This window comes from Leucoraja erinacea, chromosome 9 (genome assembly GCF_028641065.1).
Source record: "Leucoraja erinacea ecotype New England chromosome 9, Leri_hhj_1, whole genome shotgun sequence".
Classification (NCBI taxonomy): Eukaryota; Metazoa; Chordata; class Chondrichthyes; order Rajiformes; family Rajidae; genus Leucoraja; species Leucoraja erinaceus.
The window spans coordinates 37001206-37024096 of NC_073385.1; the positions used below are offsets into that span (position 1 = coordinate 37001206).

General features: G+C 37.7%; 1 protein-coding gene across 3 annotated transcripts in view; it reads left to right on the top strand.

The window, feature by feature from the left end:
- The window catches only part of mipol1 (mirror-image polydactyly 1), a 169127-nt gene that overhangs the window by 25896 nt on the left and 120340 nt on the right, over window positions 1–22891 (top strand). For 2 of the 3 annotated variants that reach the window (XM_055640540.1, XM_055640541.1), the window contains exons 2-3: window positions 14893–14956; window positions 21510–22065. In XM_055640540.1, coding sequence (XP_055496515.1) covers window positions 14902–14956; window positions 21510–22065 — 611 coding nt within the window. In that variant the 5' untranslated portion in view covers window positions 14893–14901. The remainder of the gene's footprint in view (window positions 1–14892; window positions 14957–21509; window positions 22066–22891) is intronic. The other variant, XM_055640542.1, reaches the window with a different exon arrangement.

The following is a 22891-nucleotide window of genomic DNA, read 5'->3' on the forward strand; positions in this document are numbered from 1 at the left end:
ATTGTCATTGTTGGAAAGTTTTATATTTCAATTGCACTAAAAATAAAATTAATGAGAGCAGGAGTTGCTGCAATATCATAGAAAGTAAGTTGAGTTTCCAATCAGAATATGTGTTATTTGTTGCTTTCATGTTACGCAATTACAATAAGAAACTTACATTATGACTTGCTTATGGAATTGTTGTAACACAAATAGGCAAGCCATGATGCAAGAGATATTTCCTTTCCAATTGAGCAGAGTTCTATATAATTAAAGGTCTCATCTTGACCACTTCCTGTCTGCGCTGTATATTGATTTTAGAAAAAACACTGCCCTGTATCGCTGTAAATTTTGGCCATCTTACTCACAGTCCTCCTCTGCTGAGCCAGTCCTGAGGATTTTTCCCATCGATGAAAAATAAAAAGTTATGAGTGTTTAAAAAACCTTGAGATCAGCTGATTGGTCCTCTCGCCTTTCACTCACCACGATGAAGGTAACGCCCCTTCAGGGGGGAGCAGGACTATAAAACTATGAGTGAGTGTGTGTGTGTGTGTGTACATCTGGAGTATATTATGGTCTCCTAATTTGAGGAAGGACATCCTTGTGATTGAGGCAGTGCATCGTAGGTTAATGTGAGTGATCCCTGGGATGGCGGGACTATCATATGAGGAAAGATTGAAAAGACTAGGCTTGTATTCACTGGAGTTTAGAAGGATGAGGGGGGATCTTATAGAAACATATAAAAGGACTGGACAAGCTAGATGCAAGAAAAATGTTCCCAATGTTGGGCGAGTCCAGAACCAGGGGCCACAGTCTTAGAATAAAGGGGAGGTCATTTAAGACTGAGGTGAGAAAAAACTTTTTCACCCAGAGAGTTGTGAATTTATGGAATTCCCTGCCATAGAGGCCCCTAAGTCACTGGATGGATTTAAGAGAGAGTTAGATAGAGCTCTAGGGGCTAGTGGAGTCAAGGGATATGGGGAGAAGGCAGGCACGGGTTATTGATATGAGACAATCAGCCATGATCACAATGAATGGCGGTGTTGGCTCGAGGGGCCGAATGGCCTCCTCCTGCACCTATTTTCTATGTTTCTATGTGTGTGTGTGTGTGTGTACAAGTATGTATGTGTATGTGATCATCATGTCAGGCAACATCAGTAGATCATAGAACAGTACAGTACAAGAATGTACCCTTCAGCCCATGTTATTTGTGTTGAACATGATGCCAAGTTAAACTCATCTCATCTGCCTGTATATGATCCATATCCCTCTATTCCATGCACTTCCATGTGCCTATCTAAAAACCTCTTATTGTATCTGCCTTCACCACCACTCCTGGTAATACATTCCAGGCCCCCACCACCTTCTGGGGGGGGGGGGGGAATAAACTTGCCCTGCAGATCACCATTAAACTTTCCCCCTCTCACCTTCTACCTTGAGAGAAAATATTTTGGGCTAATTGGACATTAGGACTATTGAGATTGAATAATGCTGATAAATTCCAACTGGCATGACTTTTTTTTCTGATTTTAAGGTTGTAGAAAAACACTCTATTAGATTGTGAGTTATGTTATTAATGCATAAGCATTGAGAAACATTCTGCATTATAGGACGTGTAAATTAAATAAATCATTAGATGGAAAAAAGTTTAGAATTTTCAGCCAATACCACATACTGTCTGATCATTCATTAATTTGTCTTTTGTAATAGATTGCGCCATGCAAATCGTCCACTCATTGTTTGGTTGTTTATGTCATTGCTCTCTGTGGAATCTTAAACCAATTGATTGCTAAAAGATACCAGCTGTGGAAAAGATGGACCGCTTCTTTATATGAACATATAAAATGAGATTTTCATCAGCATAAATTTCATAAATTATTTGCGTATTTTCTTGCTATTTGAAGTCCAGAGTACCTTATACTGTGAGAATGAAATCTGTAAAATGTTATTTGTTAAATTCCACTGATCTAGCTGGTTCATAAAATAATACTGCCTCATTTTTTGAAAGCTTAATGTAACATTGGTGTCTTGTATTATTTAATAGTTGAAATTCAAATATTCCTCAAAGTATTCCTGAAACAAATAGTTGTGATTTGATGCAGATAAATTAAGTCATTATATGTGAAAAATTGCCTCAGAAGACAATCAAAGATAAAATTAAATCGCTTAAACATTTTTCACCAGTTTCGTGCCTGAATAAAAATTCATAAAGAATATGAAAAATGAGTTGTCATTAGAGCTATAGGATTCATGGGGATTTTATATGAAGCCTGTTTAATCAGAATAGCACAGCTATTAATATTCATAAAGTCAGCTTGAATACAAATGACAGTAGTAGGAAGCCCAGATTTCGTATGTTTTCATAGGATGAATATATTAAAGGAAGCTAAGAAAATGGTGTATTGTTTAAATTAAAGGTTGATGGAAATTTAGCAATAATTGGTAAAACTGAAATTAAAACTTTTTTTTTGCGATGTGATTACCACAATTTAATATTTCCTATACAATTCAAATGCATTTCTGTGAAATAATCAGATAGAAGTACGAACATTTCCTTTGTGAGGTATTATAAAATAAATTCAATACCATTTTTACCAAGAATGATTAATAGCGTACTTTAAATTTCAAGAAAAGATTCTCGAAGAAAATCAAGGCATTTTAGGTTTAAAAATAACTGCTATTATTTAATTTTATTTGCAGTGATTACAATGTCTAAGTTGGGGGAGATAATGTGTTTAGTTCTATTTCTGTGTTTCAATGTTTTTATTGGAAGCATTTGTGCAAAATACTGGACAATTTTACAGCTCAGTGAACAGCTTCAATTTTAACACTTTCCAAAAAGGACATTAAATTAAAAAGAAAGAGAAGAGAGGGGGAAAAAAGAAAAATGGGGAGATACACCCGTCGACCCACCCGTATGCCCGTTCACCCAGCTGTACGAGTAATTTTGTGTTTGTATTCAAATATAGTATGGTTCAAGAAGATCAATAAAAGGTGACCATATTTCTAAACATTGCTTCAGTTTATCATTCAAGATAAACCTAATTCTCTCTAGATGTAATGTGTCCGTCATTTCTGTAATCCACATCTTCACTGGAGGGACAAGCATTTTTCCAGAATTTAATTTTTTTTGCTGATATTAGTCCATAGGCGACAAAGCGTCACTGAAAAACAGCCAATTTATTACATGCCTCTGATATTCTCAGTATTATCAGTTTTGAGTCTGGCTCTAATGGGATTTTCAGTATATTGGAGAGGACGCTGAATACTTCAGTCCAAAAACTTTCTATTTTTGTACAAAGTACAAAACTGTGGGTTAAAGTGGCTTCTTGGAATTGACACTCGTCGCAGAGAGGGGAAACACTGGGGAACATTTTGTTCAGTTTGGTTTTTGAGTAGTATAACTTGTGCAGCACTTTGAACTGTATCAGGCAATGTCTAGCATTTATGGAGCAAGTATGGATATATTGTAAACTTTCGTCCCATATTTCATTTGAGATTTGTTGACCCATCTCATCTTCCCATGCACCCTTGTAAACCTTGTGATGGGGTGTTGATGTTTTGAAGAACCTTGTAAATGTAGGATATCAACTTCTCTGTATCTGCATGTCTATTCAAACATTCATCAAGTTTATCTGGACTTGCAGCATTGTAGTCTTACATGTGTGTTTTCACATAGTTCCTAACCTAAAGATATCTGAAAAAATTATTAGTATTCAAATCTTATTTCTCCCGCAACTCTTGGAAGGAGGAAAAAGTCCCCTTCCAATATAGGTCTCCCACAGTGTTGATTCCTTTGTTCTTCCATTGGGTCCCACAGTGTTGATTCCTTTGTTCTTCCATTGGGTGAAAACACCATCTAAAGTAGAGAGATTAAAAGAGGGGTTGTTTGCTATAGGAAGGAGAGATATGTCTCTTAATTAGAAACTGAACTTCAACTGGTTCCAAATACGAAGAATACCATGTATTATAGGGTTATGATCGTACATTGATTTATTCAGGGGTATTGGAGACAGGACAATCGAGCCTATGGAGAAAGGCAAGCAATCTTCTCTTTCCATTTTTAGCCAATTGGCCTGTTGGTGTGAGTCATCCAACCAGAAGATTATGGTTTTAATATTTGTTACCCAGTAATAAGAGAGGAAATTGGGTAAGGCTAGTCCACCATTCTCTTTGGATTTGCACAGGTGTCGTTTATGTATTTGGTGGCTTTTTGTAGTCCCAAATGAAGTTAGTAACAATGGAATGATTTTTTTTTTTAAGAAAGATTTGGGAAGATATATCGGTACTGTCTAAAATAAATATAAAAGCTGCGGAAGAAAGATCATCTTTAAGGCATTCAATCTGCTGAGGATGGAAATGGGCAGTGTTTTCCAAAATTGAATATAAGTATGAAGTTTTGTGATTAATGGAGGGAAATTTCCTGGTAACATAAACTCCGAGATATCTGAATTTGTCAGTTACAATTCTCAAAGGGAACTGTTGGAGCCAGGTGATGTCTTGTGCATTTATTGGCATAATTTCGCTTTTATTCCAATTAATTCTGTAGCCAGAGAAGGTGCCGAATTGGTCTATAATGGATAGTAAATTTGGGATACTAGTTTGGGGGTTAGTAATGCAGAATAGTACATCGTCTGCATAAAGGGAAATTTTCTTCGTAGGATGTCTAGTATTGTATCCATATATGCCTGGGTGGGACCTGATACTCTCAGCAAGTGGTTCTATGGCTAATGCAAATAGCATCAGGGAGAGAGCGCATCCTTGTCTATTGCCTCTGAATAAGTAAAATTTAGATGAAAGTGTTTGATTGGTTAATATTCTGGCGTTCGGGTTCGTATATAGAAGCTTTAACCATGAGATGCAGTTTTCGCCTAATTGGAATTTTTTCGGCACTGAAAAGATAAGACCATTCAACTTGGTCAAAAGCTTTTTCCGCGTCCAGTGCGATGATTGTGAGGGCTTCGTTCGGTATTCTGTGTGAGTAAATTATATTAAACAGGCGTCTCAGATTAAAGAATGAGTGTCGTTTGGGTATGAACCCGATTTGATCTGAGTGTACAGGTTTGCCAATTACTTGGCTGAGTCTACGAGAGTCTTGGCTGGGATCTTCTGATCGGTATTTAAGAGGGCACTTGCTCTATAAGATCCCGGCTCTTCAAGATTCTTTTCTTTTTTAGGAATTAATGTGATAATTGATTCTGCTAGAGTCTTCGATAAAGTCTGCTCCTTGAATGCCTGGATATACAGGCATTGTAGTCATGGAGAAATTATATCGTTAATTTTTTTGTAAAATTCATCATTGAGCCCGTCTGGGCCAGGAGTAGTTCTATTTCTAATAATTTTTTTACCAACTTGTTGTAAGTGTTCAATGAGCCTAATTGGGACAGATCATCCAGGAAAAAAAGTCCACTGATGAAATAAATTGCTCTACATGCTTAAATCAACCAGCAAGCAGAGGATGAAGGGAAATAATGTGGATTACAACTCTCCAGAGTTTATTGATTGATTTTTACTTATTTGCTTTATCCCTGGCAACATTTGTATTTTGTCCTTAAGTTTCTGTTATTTTTTAAAACTTGTTATTCTGATATGTACCCCATTGCATTTTTAACAGATAGTTACGGCTCATAATTAGCAGCTAAAATAACATTGGTGAGTGTTATAATGTTTAATAGAATGGCAATCAACTCTGCAGCTGACTAGTAGAACTTTAAACTACTATATCTTATTTCTATGTCCAGTATTTTTTTATAACTTTTTTTCAATGTAACATGTTTTCATTTCCTTGCTTCTCTCTCCCCATTCGAAAACCAATTTGAATTTATCTTCCACGGTCGTTCCTTTCTCAATTTTAAAATATCAATGTTAAGGTGATACATTGTTTATTGTGGAAGGTGTGTAGGAAGGAACTGTAGATGCTGGTTTACACTGAAGATAGACACAAAGCTTGGTCCCCTAATTTGAGGAAGGACATTCTTGCTAATGAGGGAGTGCAGCGTAGGTTTACAAGGTTAATTCCCGGGATGGCGGGACTGTCAAATGCTGAGAGAATGGAGCAGCTGGGCTTGTACACTCTGGAGTTTAGAAGGATGAGATGGAATCTCATTAAAACATATAAGATTGTTACACTTGGACACACTAGAGGCAGGAAACATGTTCCCGATGTTGGGGAGTCCAGAACCAGGGGCCCACAGTTTAAGAAAAAGGAGTAAGCCATTTAAAACGGAGACGAGGAAACACTTTTTCTCACAGAGAGTGGTGAGTCTGGAATTCTCCTGCTTCAGAGGGCGGTGGAGGCAGGTTCTCTTTCAAGAGAGAGCTAGATAGCCATGATCACATTGAATGGTGATGCTGGCTCGAAGGGCCAAATGGCCTGCTCCTGCACCTATTGTCTATTGTCTAAAGTCAATGGGCATCAAAAGGAAGTTGCTTCAACAAGTGGTTTTGTGCCTTACCCCAGGAGAGATGTTTGTGGTTGTTGGAATTCAATCATCCAAGTGCATGACATCACTGCAAGAGCTCATCAGTGCACTGTTTTAGACCCAGCCTTATTAAGCTGCATCATCAATTAACTTTTTGAATCAAGAAACTGCAGATGCTAGTTTACAAAAAAAGACACAATGTGCTGGGCCTGGAGTAACTCAGTGAGTCAAGCAACATCTATGGAGAACATAGGTGATGTTTCATGTCGGAACCCTTCTGAAGACCACTGAGTTACTTCAGTACTTTTTGAAGCAAAGAAGACCTGAATTAATCTCACGTTTTATATTTTCTCCCAAATACCTTCATACCTGATGAAAACATTTTCAACATAGTTATTATTATAAAATAGGAAACACAACAGCCAGTTTGTGAAAGGCAAGCTCCCATAAACAAAATTGGATATCTGACCAGATCACAATCCCAATAATGCTTTATTAGCCAAGTATGTTTTGCAACATACGAAGAATTTCATTTGCCAAGTCAGTCATACAAATCAAAAGCAACGGAACACACAAAATACCTTTTAACATAAATACCTGCCACTAAACCAAGAATAATATAAGTATTTCTTGGGAAAGTATACTTCCTGCTTCAGGAAATCTTCACAATAGACTGTACTTTGTCTGCTATATACAAAGTTAATGATTTAATAGGTTTACTACTCAGTAGGTAGGAAAGGTCTCTTAATTTTGTCAGGTCTTAATTTAATTTGAAAGTGCGGTCCTGTGCAATGACATCCGAGGTTATTACAATTGGGGAAAAGGTTGAATATGGTAAGTCCTACTTAGGTGAAGAAAGTAGGCAGTTATAAAATATGGAGGCAAAATGTTACTCTGCATGCCTGGAAGTTTAGGTGATTTTATCATGGTAAAAAAGCACTACAGGCGACAGACTATCGACTGACATCTAGAAACCTACCAACTCCCACAGTTATCTGGGCTGCATTTTCTCCCACTGCCTTTTGCAAAGGTGCTATCCACTACTCCATTCCAAAGATGAGGCTTTCCATTCTAGGACATGCAAAATGTATTTGTTAACTTGGCTTCCTCCCTGCTGTCATAGATGAATCGCTCACCCGCATCTCCTCTGTGTCCCTTAGTTCTGCTCTTGTCCCCCCCCCTTCCCCTAAACGCAACTAAGATAGTTCCCCAGATAAACGCCTTTCACCCCATCAGCCTCCACATCGAACACATCATCCTACAACATTTCTGTCACCTCCAACATGATCCCATCACCAGCCTAAGAGACTGCTCCCTCTACGACTATGTTTTCACTCATCCCTTCCCACCCAAACCAGCCCCTCCCCAGGAACTTTCCCTTGCAACCACTGGAGATGTAACACCTGTCCTCATACATCCTACATCACTACCATCAAGGAACCCCAGGGTCCTTCCAGGTGAGCCAGAGGTTCACATGCACCTCCTCTAACGCCTTCCACTGCATCTGATGTTCCCGATGTGGCCTCCCCTACATTGACACGTCCAAGTGTAGATTTAGCGACTATTTTGATGAATATTTGAGCTTTGTCCGCCAAGGCTCACTGGATCTCCCAGTTGCTAACCATTTTAACACCTCTTTCCACTTCCATACCGACCTTTCTGTCTTGGGCCTCCTCCATTGCCAGAGTGAAGCAACATGCGATCTGGAGGAAAAACGCTTCATATGCCGTTTGGGTAGCTTAGAACCCAACAGTATGAACAGTGAATTCTATAAAACCGCCCTCCATCTCCTTGCCCCACCTAGACTTGCACCCAATTCTCCTCTCTGCCTCCCCCTCCATTCCTTCCTCTAGCTTTGAAATTTGCAACTCTTTAATCCTTCTTGCGCATTCTGTCTATTCATCTCCGGCATTTGTCTAACCATCAGCCTATCAACTCCCCTGCCCCCTCACTGAAGAACATGAACTCATTCATGTTCTCCAAAAATACTGCCAGAATCACTCTGGCACTTTGTGCCTTTCTTCATCAATGATCATCCTTGCCTCATAAGATCAGAAGTCCTGAAGTTCGCTGATTACACAATGCTCAATTCCAAACAAGAACCCTGCATGAAACAGTCCATTCCTGCATTCACTAAGACCTATATTGTTTTCAGTCATGGGAACTAAGTGGCAAATAACATTCACTACTAAAATGCCAAAGATTAAGATCTCTAATAAGAAAGTCTAACCATTTATCCTTGACATTCAATAGAATTACAATTACTGAGTTCTTCACCATCAGCATCCTGGGCAGATCGCTTCTAACTGCAAGAGCAGGCCAGAAGCTAGGTATACTGGGGCAAGTGATGCACTTCCTGACTCCCCAAAGCCTTTCCATCACCTAGAAAACTCTGGTTTGAAGTGTGATAGGTTACTAATGGATGAATGCAGATGCAACAACTAAAGTAGCTTAATATCATCACAAACAAAGGGGTGGGAGATTGCAACCTTTACGTGGTCCGCCCTGTTTCGACTAATGCAATCAACTCGACGTGCACAAACGGAAGATCAAATAGAACATGTTGTCCAACAACTTTAGGCTGTGCACGCCACATGAAAGAAGAAGAAGATCACAAACAAAGCAACTCGCTTAACATATCCATTCAGTAGTCTAAATTTTTATTCCTTCCATTATTGGTGCAGAATAACTGCTGTGTTTACCATCTGCAAAATGCAGTGCTGTTACTCATCTTGGTTACTCCAAACTCACCACCTCTAACACCACATGCATGTTGCACAAGGGTAGCAGTTACATAGCAACACCATCACCTACCTGTTACCTCCCAAGTCTCAAACTATTCTAGGTTGGAAATATCCTGCTCCTTCATCATTGAGTCTAAGTCATCCATATTTTTCTGGAGGTACCACTGATGATGGTGTTCAAATCTTCACAGCTATATTTAAGTTGGTTTCATGACAATTTAAGAAGCCAATAGTTTTTTTTTAGTCCTGCTACTCATGGATTTTGAACTCTGTAAACACCTTTGATATTCCAAAGGTGTAATTTTCAAATTAGAACCTATATTTTCTTCCTTGTTGATCTTAGCCTACTGAGAGAAAGCATTGCCTAGCTATGCAGAATACTCAGCATGTTCCAGCTCCTGTCTATAAATATTGATTTTCCACAGATGAGTTGTCCTTACTGAACTGCCACTAATAAACCTCAACGTATCTGCTTCCTCTTCTTCAATTCATCTCTGACCACCTCTGCCTGCCCAGTTCTTCCAATATCAATTTTGACTTTGTATGCATTTTGTCTGCAAAATTATGTTAATATTGTAGATATTTATAAGGTGTACCATTTTATAGGATTTCACTTGCGATGACCTTGGTCAGCTTAAACAAAGGTATAACCCAAAGATGCAAAAATTATATTCCTGCATGATTTAGAATCATAAAATAATTCTAGAACGAGGAACGTTCTGTAACATCCGATTAATTTCATGGCCCTTTTGCCATTGTCCAGTAATTTGCTTTCTTTAAAGTATTATTAAATCCCCACTTGCGAGCTGCAATTGGATATACTTCCAGCTACCTTCCAGACGCTACGTTTTAGATCACAAAAATGTTCTGTGTTTTTTTTTTAATTCTCTTGATTTATCATGTGAACTGTGGGGATGCAGGGTGACTTGGACAGGTTGGGGGAGTGGGCAGATGCATGGCAGATGAAGTTAAATGCAGATAAATGTGAGGTTATCCACTTTGGTAGCAAAAACAGGAACGCAGATTACTATCTAAATGGCGTCATGTTGGGAAAAGTGGAAGTGCAACGTGATCTGGGGGGTCCTTGTTCATCAGTCTATGAAAGTAAGCATGCAGGTACAGCAGGCAGTGAAGAAAGCAAATGGCATGTTGGCCTTTATAACAAGAGGAATTGAATATAGGAGCAAAGAGGTCCTTCTGGAGTTGTACAGTGCCCTAATGAGACCACACCTGGAGTATTGTGTGCAGTTTTGGTCCCCTAATTTGAAGAAGGACATTCCTGCTATTGAGGGAGTGCAGCGTAGGTTTACAAGGTTAATTCCTGGGATGGCAGGACTGTCATATGCTGAGAGAATGGAGCAGCTGGGCTTGTACACTCTGGAGTTTAGAAGGATGAGAGGAGATCTCATTGAAACATATAAGATTGTTAAAAGTTTGGATTCGCTAGAGGCAGGAAACATATTTCCGATGTTGGGGGAGTCCAGAACCAGGGCCCACAGTTTAAAAATAAGGAGTAAGTCATTTAGAATGGAGACGAGGAAACATTTTTGCTCACAGAGAGTGGTGAGTCTGTGGAGTTCTCTGCCTCAGAGGGCGGTGGAGGCAGGTTCCCTGGATGTTTTCAAGAGAGAGCTAGATAGGGCTCTCAAAAATAGCGGAGTCGGGGGATATTGGGAGAAGGCAGGAACGGGGTACTGATTGGGGATGATCAGCCATGATCATATTGAATGGCGGTACTGGCTCGAAGGGCCAAATGGCCTACTCCTGCACCTATTGTCTATTGTCTCTCTCAGCATTTTTCCCCATCATCTCAAATCTATGGTCTTGGTAACTGACCTGTCTGCTGGATCAGTTTTGTGTACTTGTTTTATCATTTATGATTTTGATCAATTCCATGAAGACTCTTACGGCGCCAGCACCTCCTGTTTCTCCATATAATTGAAGCCTTTTATCCCTGATACAGTATCATTCCAGTAAATCTGTTCAGCACCCTGTTCAAGGCTTTGGCATGCTAATGTGCACACACAATTCAGCATAGGTTGGCTGAAGTCTAATCAATATTTTAAAGGTTTTGCTTTACTTGTTTGATTTGTCTTATGGCTGAGATGCCTCAAAAGAATTGCACCAATTCAGTTCATTTGCAAATTATTCTATGGGTCCTCATGCAAGGCAACAATGCTGCTGATAATGCAGCTGTGCTTTGCAGATTAAATGCCTACACCTGTATCTTATGTGGTTTTGGTAGTCATACTAAATATAAAGACAGAATTAAGAAGAATGTAATGTAAAACCAAGTAAACAAGGATTTTCTGAATAGTGGAAAATAAAAAATATATGTAAACGTCACTTTTTCTCTCTCATTTGTTCCTGTCTAATTTCTCCCAAGCCTTGTAATTTGCAGTCACTTGTCCTACCTTGGAATCACTAATCGATATGGAACACTCAATCCATTTTGAACCCTTTTGTTATGTATTTTCGCTCTCATTTAATTGCATCCATTCCTCCAATTGTTTACTTCCCTTGCCAGAACTAAGTGCCAACTTTCCTTTTTTTTTTTAAATGCTTCGAACCAGTTACTTTTCCCAACTCCTAGTCTCTCAGTCGCTAACTTGATGCTGAAATGACCATTATGTGTTTATGGAAGAGAAGTTAAGAAGTATCCCAGAATTTGTACTGTTAATGACTCGAGACATTGTTAATCCATGAAACTCACAATAATGTATAGGAAAGAACTGCAGATGCTGGTTTAAATTGAAGGGAGACACATAATGCTGGAGTAACTCAGCGGACAGGCAACATCTCTGGAGAGAAGGAATGGGTGACATTTCGGGTCAAGACCCTTCTTCAGACTGATGTCAGGAGAGTGGGTGGGACAGATAAAATGGAGTCGGAGACAGTAAGACTAATAGGAGAACTGGGAAGGGGGAGGAAATGGAGAGAGGGAAAGCAAGGGCTGTTTGAAGTTAGAGAAGTCAATGTTCATACCGCTGGGGTGTAAGCTACCCAAGCGATATATACGAGGTGCTGTTCCTCCAATTTGGCTGGGCCTCACTCTGACAATGGAGGAGGCCCAGGACAGAAAGGTCAGATTTGGAATGGGAGGGGAAGTTAAAGTGCTGAGCAACCGGGAGATCAGGTAGGTTAAGGCGGACTGTGCGGAGGTGTTCAGCGAAACGATCGCCGAGCCTGCGCTTGGCCTCGCCAATGTACAGGAGTTGACACCTGGAACAGTGGATACAGTAGATGAAGTTGGAGGAGGTGCAAATGAACCTCTGCCTCACCTGGAAAGACTGTCGGGGTCCTTGGATGGAGTCGATGGGGGAGGTAAAGGGACAGGTGTTGCATCTCCTGCAGTTACAAGGCAAAGTACCTGGGGAGGGAGTTGTTTGGCTGTTATTGTTACTTCCAGACGGTCTTTAGAGGGTAATGTTTGGAGAGGACAATGAAGGCCAGTGGTATTAGATCTTGGCCAGAAAGGGGAAATAATAGGTAAATTCACACCTTGAAGCAGGGAAATGACCAAAATTGGAAAGAGTGTCCACTTTATTTAGGTCAAGGAAAAAAGTTGTAGAAGTTGGCAATTTTGGGAACCATAAGCTCTTGTACAGGTTGGAAATAATGGCTAGTGAGGAAGGTCAGTGCTGGGGTTGTGTAGTTAGTGAAATGCTTTGCTCATTCTACTCTGGTTGCACTGCAAATAACACGGGTCAACAATTGGATGGTGAGACCAGGTTTGTGGGTTTTCGCTATATTACATCTCTTCTATCTTGTTAACTTACTCTGAGTATGAATTTTAAAGTGGTCTGACTAAAGAATTTTATTGTTATTTCATAACTTCTAACTTGTATTTTATATTTTGTATTTCAAATTGCAAGTTGCTGTAAGTACTTCACTCACGAGCTGTGCTGTAAGAATTCTTAAGCTCCGTTTCGAGAGATGTGCTCCAATTCGTGTTAATTATTGAATCACCCGTGCTTGCTACTTCATCGAAACAGCCATGTGGAACTTGACAAGTTAAAATATTAACTCATATAATTAATCTACTACAGAAGGAAGGGTCTATCTGGAACACATTACAGTTTGCCCGTGTTGATTCTGGTTGCAAAAACAGAAAATGCATTTAAAGCAGACTTAAAATTGGATTGTTCTTTGCCTTTGTATTTAAATGCAAATGTATATTGATTAATGTTTTCTTTAAATCTTGTTCTTTTTTAAATAAACTTGGAACAATGTTATACCTGTGCCATGTCACATCAAATTAGGTTCGTCTGTGACTTGTGTGGTATTTACAGCTATTTTAATATTCTCAACACTGACATCACTCCTCCAGTAGGTGGCAGCATTTTCATTTAAGCTGTACACCTCGATAGGATGAACTGAGGATGTCAGTGTTTCTTGTAATTGCTCCCAGTCTATTTGTTGCTTACTTATGAATTAGCTTGCATTTATTGAACTAAATCATTTCAATCATTTAATTACACCTGAGGAGCTGAACTATAATTGCCTGCAGCTAACCAGGATCTAATATGGCTTCAGCTGTATTAATTTGATGTTTACTTTTCTGAGTGCTAAAAGCATTAAAATGATTGCGCGATGGGATTACATTTTGTTAATTGCTGGCAATCATTAGCTTGGAAATGGTATTGAAGAAAGAGTGTACAATATAAAGGGATAAAATTTATGATTTGTGTAATGAATAGGGCAGTCTGTCTTTCAAAATGCCCATGAGATTATTAAAAATTGCTTTCTTTCTATGTCTTGGTATATTAAAATATTAAAAGACTGAAGTTATTATTCACCTTTTTGGAGTTGCATGTCTGCATTGACTGAGACATGCACAGCACACTTAATTAATGTAATAAAACACCTGCATTTCAGCTAATCCAAAAGTAAATGAGAAAGGAAAGGAAAGACTGCCTGTTACTAAGAAGCTCCATTTCAGACAATTGGAAATAGAAGAGCGAGAGACTTCATTGGAAATTGTCTATAAAGAACTCTGTGTTTTACCATTTAGGTGGGAAGATAATGGAACAATGTGAACTCTCACGCCTTTTTGGATTGTGACAGGATCCATATAACTAATCCACAAACTTTCTGCAGATGTAGTGATTTTACAGAAAATAGACACAAAAAAGTGATCAAATGAAACAATTCTAGCTAAATGGTCTAATTCGTTACGTGCAAATTTGCTGTGGTTTTTACCATTTTCTAAGACGATCCATGAGATAGTGACAAAGATTGGGAGTCAAAATCCTACAACTTGAGTATTCAATCTCTAGGCTTATGCAGAATTGAGGGAATAATACAGTTGGAGATTGCACCTTAAACCATACTTGCATCTTCATTCAGGTCAATGTAAAATAATTAATGTGACAAGCTTTCTAGATGTCACAAAGCACAGTTATACTGATCAAGATGGTGGGGGAAAAATATTGGGTGCTTTGCCAAGAATAATCTGCATGTTCTCCTTTTAATATTCTATTTTGAACTGAAATGTTCTGTACCTTTTCATACCTCTAGTTTCCCTCTCTAACTCGCAGTCTGAAGAAGGGTCTCGACCCGAAACGTCGCCTATTCCTTTTCTCCAGAGATCCTGTTTGACCCGCTGAGTTACTCCAGCATTTTGTGTGTATCTTTAGAGCTTTTTAATTATTATCTTTGCATGAATTGTTTTTTAAACACTGAGTTTTTAAAACAATTCTCCCAAACTAGCTTCTGAATCTTTTATTTACCCTTTCTTGTTCCAGCTGTGAAAAATGGCAGAAAATACAAGATCACAAAGAGACCAAAATATTGAAACACCAATTGAAGGTTTGTCCTTTCCCTGGTTCCCATTTTTTTTTTAAAATTAATAATGTGCTAAATTATCTCAAGGAAACAAAGAAAGGTTATGGACAAAATAGAAAAGAATGTTGTATATATTGAGGTACTTTTAAACACCTCAAGTTTTATCTCCATTGCCTTTGTGGATCATTATAATTAATATCCGTTTCATTGTACTATTTCATTGATGCACCTATGATATAACTGCCTTTTACAGCTGAATGTTCTGAGAGAATGTGCGAAAATATATATTTTAATTAAATGTCATTGATGAAATAAATACAATATAACGTGGAAAATCTAAATGCTGTCTACCTGCCAGTAGTTATAATGATCAAACCCTTTTACATTACTTGTTAAAGTGAATGAGAATATAAGGGAGATCACAGGGAGGATACAGGAGATAAATAGCTGATGTCAAAACTTAGTGTTACTGTGAAAGACTGGATAAATTGGAACTTCCAACAATTTTTTTAAACTTTAATATATAGCAACTTAGACCATCAGCATTTCATCTGTCATATTAAACACAATCTTTGGAAATCTTAAATTTATTGGAAATATTATTGCTATGAAAAATTATTCCTGCCAACGAATAAACAAATTCTACTTTGTTTCCTTTTGATAATGTAAGAACATTGATTTTCACATCTTCAACATTTTTCCGTCTGATTTTTTTTTTTCAACTTTCAGCAGTTAAGCATGTGATATTTATAAAGTTGTGACATTTTCACAGCCAAACATTTACTTTTAACATAACATGACAAGAGAATGGAGCGGCTGGGCTTGTAAACTCTGGAGTTTAGAAGGATGAGAGAGGATCTTAATGAAACATGCTAGAGGCAGGAAACATGTTCCCGATGTTGGGGGAGTCCAGAACCAGGGGGCCACAGTTTAAGAATAAGGGGCAAGTCATTTAGAACGGAGATGAGAAAACGCTTTTTCTCACAGAGAGTTATGAGTCGGTGGAATTCTCTGCCTCAGAGGGCGGTGGAGGCCAGTTCCCTGGATACTTTCATGAGAGAGCTAGATGGGGCTCTTAAAGATAGTGGAGTCAGGGGATATGGGGAGAAGGCAGGAACGAAGTACTGATTGGGGATGATCAGCCATGATAACATTGAATGGCGGTGCTGGCTCGAAGGGCCGAATGGCCTACTCCTGCACCTATTGTCTATTGTTTAACATTTTAAGTAATGCAGATTTTCACATGCAGGTTTTAAATAACCTGTAACCATTAGTTTTGAAATCAGAGTTTGAATATTATAGCACTTTGATTGTACGTGTGCAGAGATAAATGGAAGGAATGACAATGAGAGATAAACAGAATGTTTACCTATCCCTTTATGAGCTGATGCTGAAATGTAAATTTATTCTTCTCTGTTGCACAAATATACATTCTGGCTCTTGCTTAAACACTTCAGAGGTCTTAGTCAAACAGCTATAATGGTGTTTCCAATATTCTGAATGTGTGACATTTGATGAATACCTTGTGCAGTTTGATATCCAAGGAATAGTGTGAATGAACAAGTCATTGGTAACCACTCTATCACAGTGAAGTAATTTATTATTTTACTGTTCATATCCATCTTGATATTTTTATCTGCAAAAGGCAAATTTCATTTGAAAAATCTAATCTAAGATTTATTTGGGATATTGGCTTTTTCCTGTTGATGATGGGAAGAATCCCCAAAGGAAATTGTGCATCCAGTTTCAGATTAAGCAGAAGGTCTACTGTTGTTAGGGGAGTTCCATGTTTAACATGTGTGCATACACATTCGGTCTGCACTGTGAAGAAAAATTAAGGTAGCAATCCAGTTTGGAAACATTGTAACCATGGCATATCATTATACAGCAGTTTTTCATTTTTATTTTTTTATTCACATGTGACCTGGATGAGAATACTAATATGTCTACAGCTTTATAATCGGTACAGAAAAGTATTTTGACCACCAGTTTAAAAATTGTGCTTTTAAATCTGCCTACTCTTAATGTGATAATCTGTAGCAAAACAGATAGTTTTGTACATCCTCGTGTTATTAATGTTACATATGTGGATATACATTATTAAAATTGCAGATATTACTCCTGAAAATAATCGTTAATGCTGTTGTTACAATTTGTGACCAACTTGTTCTGAAACCAAAGGTCACATATCTTACGGTTCTGAATACGCATAAGTGGAAATAAATGAAAGGAATGACAATGATACAAAATAGGAATTTATTATTCTGAATGTGTGCACCCCTATGGATAGTTTTCCATTAATTCATGCTAATCTTGCATTGGAATAGTATTACATGCACATTTTATTGTTTCTATTGTTTCCAAATTATACTCCCAAATCATCATTTGAATATTTATGCATCCACAGCTATTCACAAAGTCTCAGAAACTACTTAACGTGTCGCAAGTGTAAAAACTACTCCTTTAATATGTGCAACTTGATGTAAAGCAATCCGATTTGGTATCATTGAGATTTCTAATCAGTTTGCTGCAGTTCTTAATAAAATAATTTCTTACTATAATCTAAACCATACCTAGCCAAAGTGCCATTGGTGAGAGTATTTTTGTTCCACTCTTTCTAGCTAATCAAAACAAATGAATATTTCTTCCTATGAAAAGAATAATCCTGGTCAGCATAATGGAAAGGAAGAACAAAAACAGAGGATTTTTAGAAGTGTATTTGGTTGGACTGTTACCTAGAAAGATGACTATTTCAGATGTAGAACGATTGCACTATTTTATACTGCCCAAATGAACACAATTTGTGTTGGTGTAAAAAAATATTTTTTGTATCTGGGCACCAGAATTAACACATTTCTTATTCATAAATGGATGTGAAATAATTAATTTCCTCATCTGCAGAGCTGATGATAAAATATCAGAGTTTTGAATAAATTAATCCAAACCCAGTATGAACTGATATTTATACCCACAAGACCAAAAAATAATGCTACGTGTGTACTGCTATAAAGCATTAGTATTGTGTATTTCACATTATATCAGTACAAATTTCTGAACTTTGGAAAGATATCTCTTGTGACAGTAATAGAGACACAGACAATAAATGTTATTAACTGTGGGAAATACACCTATTTAAAACGTCACACAGATGGGTAACAATTGATGATGTTCTGCCCTTGTTTAAGAGTCGGCAAACAAAATCCTCTTTAATGCTCATTTATGTTTTCTGTGGAATTTTTATAAGTAAAATCCAGAAAATTCAGGGCTTTTCAAATTTTAATATTACACCTCTAGGTCTAATATCAAACCTGAACAAAGAAACACATGGATGAATTATCAAAGAATTCTCTGTTCCTCTTAGTCCAACTTTTGCCTTTATTTACTAGCGTTCCATTTTAATTTATTTTTGCCAGCCAGTTAAAATTTTGAATACAGAGTGCATATCATTAATCCTATCTGCAGACCAAATTTCTAACTTCCATTACAGTGCTTCAATAGGTTATGGCAAAATAATAATAAAATCCTAGTTCAACTTTTTTGAAGATGATAATCGAATGAAAAATCATGAAACATTAATATTTTGATCACCTAAAATAACTGCAATAGTCTACATGAGCTCCATTTGACCAGCTACCATTTAGATTCATATTTTTCATATAAATGAAACTTTCCCATTGTAATGTAGATTCCCCCCCCCCTCCCCTCCCCCCCCCCCCCCTGCATTCATCTCCTCTCCATCCCTCCCCTACCCCTCCCCCACCCAAGTCACATCAGGTTCACGTTCTCACCTAGCAATCAGTCTGTTTCCTTTATCGTCATATCTTTCATTCATTTGTTCCACATCTCTCTACATCACTGTCAAAAGTGTCCTCCATAATGTTTGGGACAAAGGCCCATAGTTTATTTATTTGCCTCTATACTCCACAATTTGAGATTTGTGATAGAAAAAAATCACATGTGGTGATTCAAATGTGGTGAATGTGCACATTCTCAGATTTTTTTTAAATGCCAGTTTTAACATTTTGGTTTCACCATTTAGAAATCACAGAAGTGTTTATACATAGTCCCCCCCCCCCCCCCCACCTACTTCAGGACACCATAATGTTTGGGACACAGCAATGTCATGTAAATGAAAGTAGTTATGTTTAGTATTTTGTTGCATATCCTTTGCATGCAATGACTACTTGAAGTCTGCGATTTATGGACATCACCAGTTGCTCCGTGTCTTCTCCGGTGATGCTCTGCCAGGCCTGTATTGCAGCCATCTTTAGCGTATGCTTGTTTTGGGGGCTAATCCTCTTCAGTTTTCTCTTCAGCATATAAACTCTATTGGGTTCAGATCGGGTGATTGACTTGGCCACTCAAGAATAGACCATTTTTTAGCTTTGAAAAACTCCTTTGTTGCTTTAGCATTATGTCTGGGATCATTGTCTTGCTGTAGAATGAACCTCCAGCCAATGAGCTTTGAGGCATTTGTTTAAACTTGAGCAGATAGGATGTGTCTATATACTTCAGAATTCATTGTGTTACTACCATCAACAGTTGTATCATCAATGAAGATAAGTGATCCAGTACCTTCAGCAGCCATTCATGCCCAGGCCATAATTTTGGATCTTGGGCAGTTCCTTCTCTCCTCCATACTTACAATCACTCTGATATGTTAATCTTCGTTTCATCTGTCCACAAGACCTTTTTCCAGAACTGTGGTTGTTCTTTTAAGTACTTCTTGACAAACTGTAACCTGGCCACCCCATTTTTGCGGCTTGCATCTTGCAGTTTAGCCTCTGTATTTCTGTTCATGAAGTTTTCTGCATACAGTGGTCAGTGACAAATCCACATCTGACTCTGTGTTTCTGATCTGTCAGACAGGTGTTTGGGGATGTTTCTTTATTATAGAGAGAATTCTTCTGTCATCAGCTGTGGAGGTCTTCCTTGGCCTGCTAGTCCCTTTGCGATTAGTAAGCTCACCAGTGCTCTCTTTCTTCTTAATGATGTTCCAAACAGTTGATTTTAGTAAGTCTAAGGTTTGACTGATGTCTCGAACAGTTTTATTCTTGTTTCTCAATCTCATAATGGTTTCTATGACTTTCATTGGCACAACTTTCTTTCTAATGTTGATAAACAGCAATAAAAGTTTCCAATTGTAATGGAAAGACTGGAGGAAAGACTAGGTGCTGAGAGCTCTTGCGTCAAGTTGCCCCGTGAAAAAGGGGTTTAATTGTAGCTAATTACAAAATTGACCGTTGTGACCCAGACTGCCTTGAAAATTCAAAAATGTGATATTCTCAAGATCAGAACATTAATATTATTGTATAAATGCTGTAAGTCCGTAACAGATAGGTAAGTAAATTACAATTTCTAGCAAAAGACCAAGTCTTTATGGAGAAGATCAGTTGCTAGCTGGTACATTGGCATATCATAATCAGTAGCATCATCATACTCCTCAGATTATAACCAATAAGCAACCCTGTGCACTTTGTTTTTCCTCAACTTTTCAATTTTGGCATTGTAAACTACAAGTTTTTGCTCTTCAAACCACACATGACATGCCTTTCTGCCTGCTACTTTCCCATTAAGAATGTCCTGTAGATTCCATTTCTTAAGAAAAGGATATTTTTTTTTAAATAGCCTAAATGTCCAAATAACAAACTAATCCCATTTACACAGAAATTCATAATATAACATGATTTTTAAATTTCACTGTCTTGAATTTATATGCCAGATGGAAAGAGTTTAATGTTTAATCCCATAAATTAATCCAGAAACATCCTCTCAAATTATAATCAAAATTATTGTTTTTTGCACAATACATGTGACTCAAACTGTTGTGAATATTTAGTTTAAAAATAATGATCATGACAAGAGAATAACGCAAAATATAGACAATTTGGATGGCTTATGACATGATAGTCCAAAAAAAAAATGGGCATTTTAATCATCTTGCTTCTGGAACGTGATCGACTGGAATGGTGCGGTTGCGGTGAATTTGAACTCCATATCGGCACGAAAAACACTGCCAATTCGTATGGGGCCCAAATCACATTTTCGCAACATAAAATTAGATTAAAGCTATCCCAAGAAGCAAGATTATATGTAACATAAACTACTTGCCCTTTGTATCGTCCCGTTCATGCGATCCGTCACGTTGTAGGCGTTGAGGGCATTCGAAGTCACTTTTTATTTTAATCCAAATATTAAATTGTCCAGCGATTTAATAAAAAATATATAGCACGAACGGGAGTCGGATCGCTTTTTCTTCAGCAGCTAGCAGCCCGCGGAAGTCCGCATCCGATAAGCAGTACAAAACGTCATTTTAATCCCCCCCCCCCCCCCCCCCCCTCAAAGGCGCCAAATTTGCGCACACGGCCAGTGGCAGAACTGCAACGCTGCTGAAGGTAATTATTGTAACATTGCTACACTGTATGAATCCATATGATCAAGTCACTGTCAATCCCATATAATCTTAATCCTTTGGATCAGCCTATTATGGGGGACTTATCAAATGCTTTACTGTTCCATACATTTTTATATGGAAAACAAAGTTTTAATTAATTGATGTTTGTTTTCATTGATGCAGATGACAAGCATGGAATTCAAAATATTAATGAGCAATGGATACAAGACAAAGCTGAGGCAACCAGGTGTAATCTGGGTATTACAAATATGAAAGGCACCCATCGGCAACACAATCGGGTTAAACGACTGTCTCCTCAAGCTATGGATCCTGAGCATAAACCTCTGCAAATCCATCTGAAAACAATGCAAGAATCCACTAAATGTTTGACTTGTACAATTAACACCCTAAATTTATTGCAGGCAAATGAACATTCCAATTCTTATGAAAAATGCAAGGAGTTGTCACTTCTTCCAAACTATTCACAGCAACTAGTTTCTGTAGAAATTGATTCTTGTGATTTGGAAGAGCAACAGAACTGTGACTTTTCTAGAACTTATTGCTGTTACATGGAAGATGAAGAACATAACACATCCATGTATGAAACTGACACCATTATCCCTTCGCAAAAATGCAGCACAGTAACAATCACACCAACTTTCTCCGCACCATATTGTCAACAAATAAATTCTAAAATGAAATTGGATATTGAAGGCGATGTGGATACAAACAATATAAGGTACAGCATTTTCTGTTATTTCTCTCCACAGTGTACAATATCTTGTTTGGAGGCATTTTTTCAAATATAAGAAGTGTGTATTGTCAATAATTAGTACAGTTTATCTAAAACCTTTCATACATCAACTTTCATCCTCACCCAAGGAGTAAAGACTTTTAACCAATTTGTTTAACTTAGAAAATTGAATACTTTTTGCCAAATGCTGCTTTCCATCTCTCAGAAACAATGACATAAAGGAATTCTCATATTTGTTTTAAAATCTTTCCAAGACTTTGTGTATCCCTCCCCCTGCAATCTGCTCCAGCTTTATGAATTCCCCTCTAATATCAACCCCTTAATCGTCACAGTATTTAATTGCCTCACTGGTGACTGTCAGTGTGCATTCGGTGGGCCAAAGGACCTGTTTCAGTGCAGCATTTTTAATCTAAACTAAATATTAATTTGAATTAAAAAAGAGAGAATGGAACTCTTTTCTAAAATATACCTTCCTCTTCCTTTTTTCTCATGTTTTTTTAAAGATTGGTCTGAATAATTGTTTGCGGTTTTAGTTTTGTTTCTCAACACTATTATGATATTGAGCAAAGACTAAAGCTGTTATTGATCGAGGAAGAGAATAAGGAGCTCTAAACTGATGAAGCATAATACATTGGAAAATGGCTCTCTGATCAGAAAACAATAAAATAAATCTGAACCAGGGAGTGCATTAAACAGAATGTTTTTTTTAATGTTATGCATGTTTCATCAGAGGATTTAGAATGTTGAGAAATGCCTTGATGTCATCATAATCTATGGTCACTGCTTTTATCTGCTTTTTTCATTTCAGTGG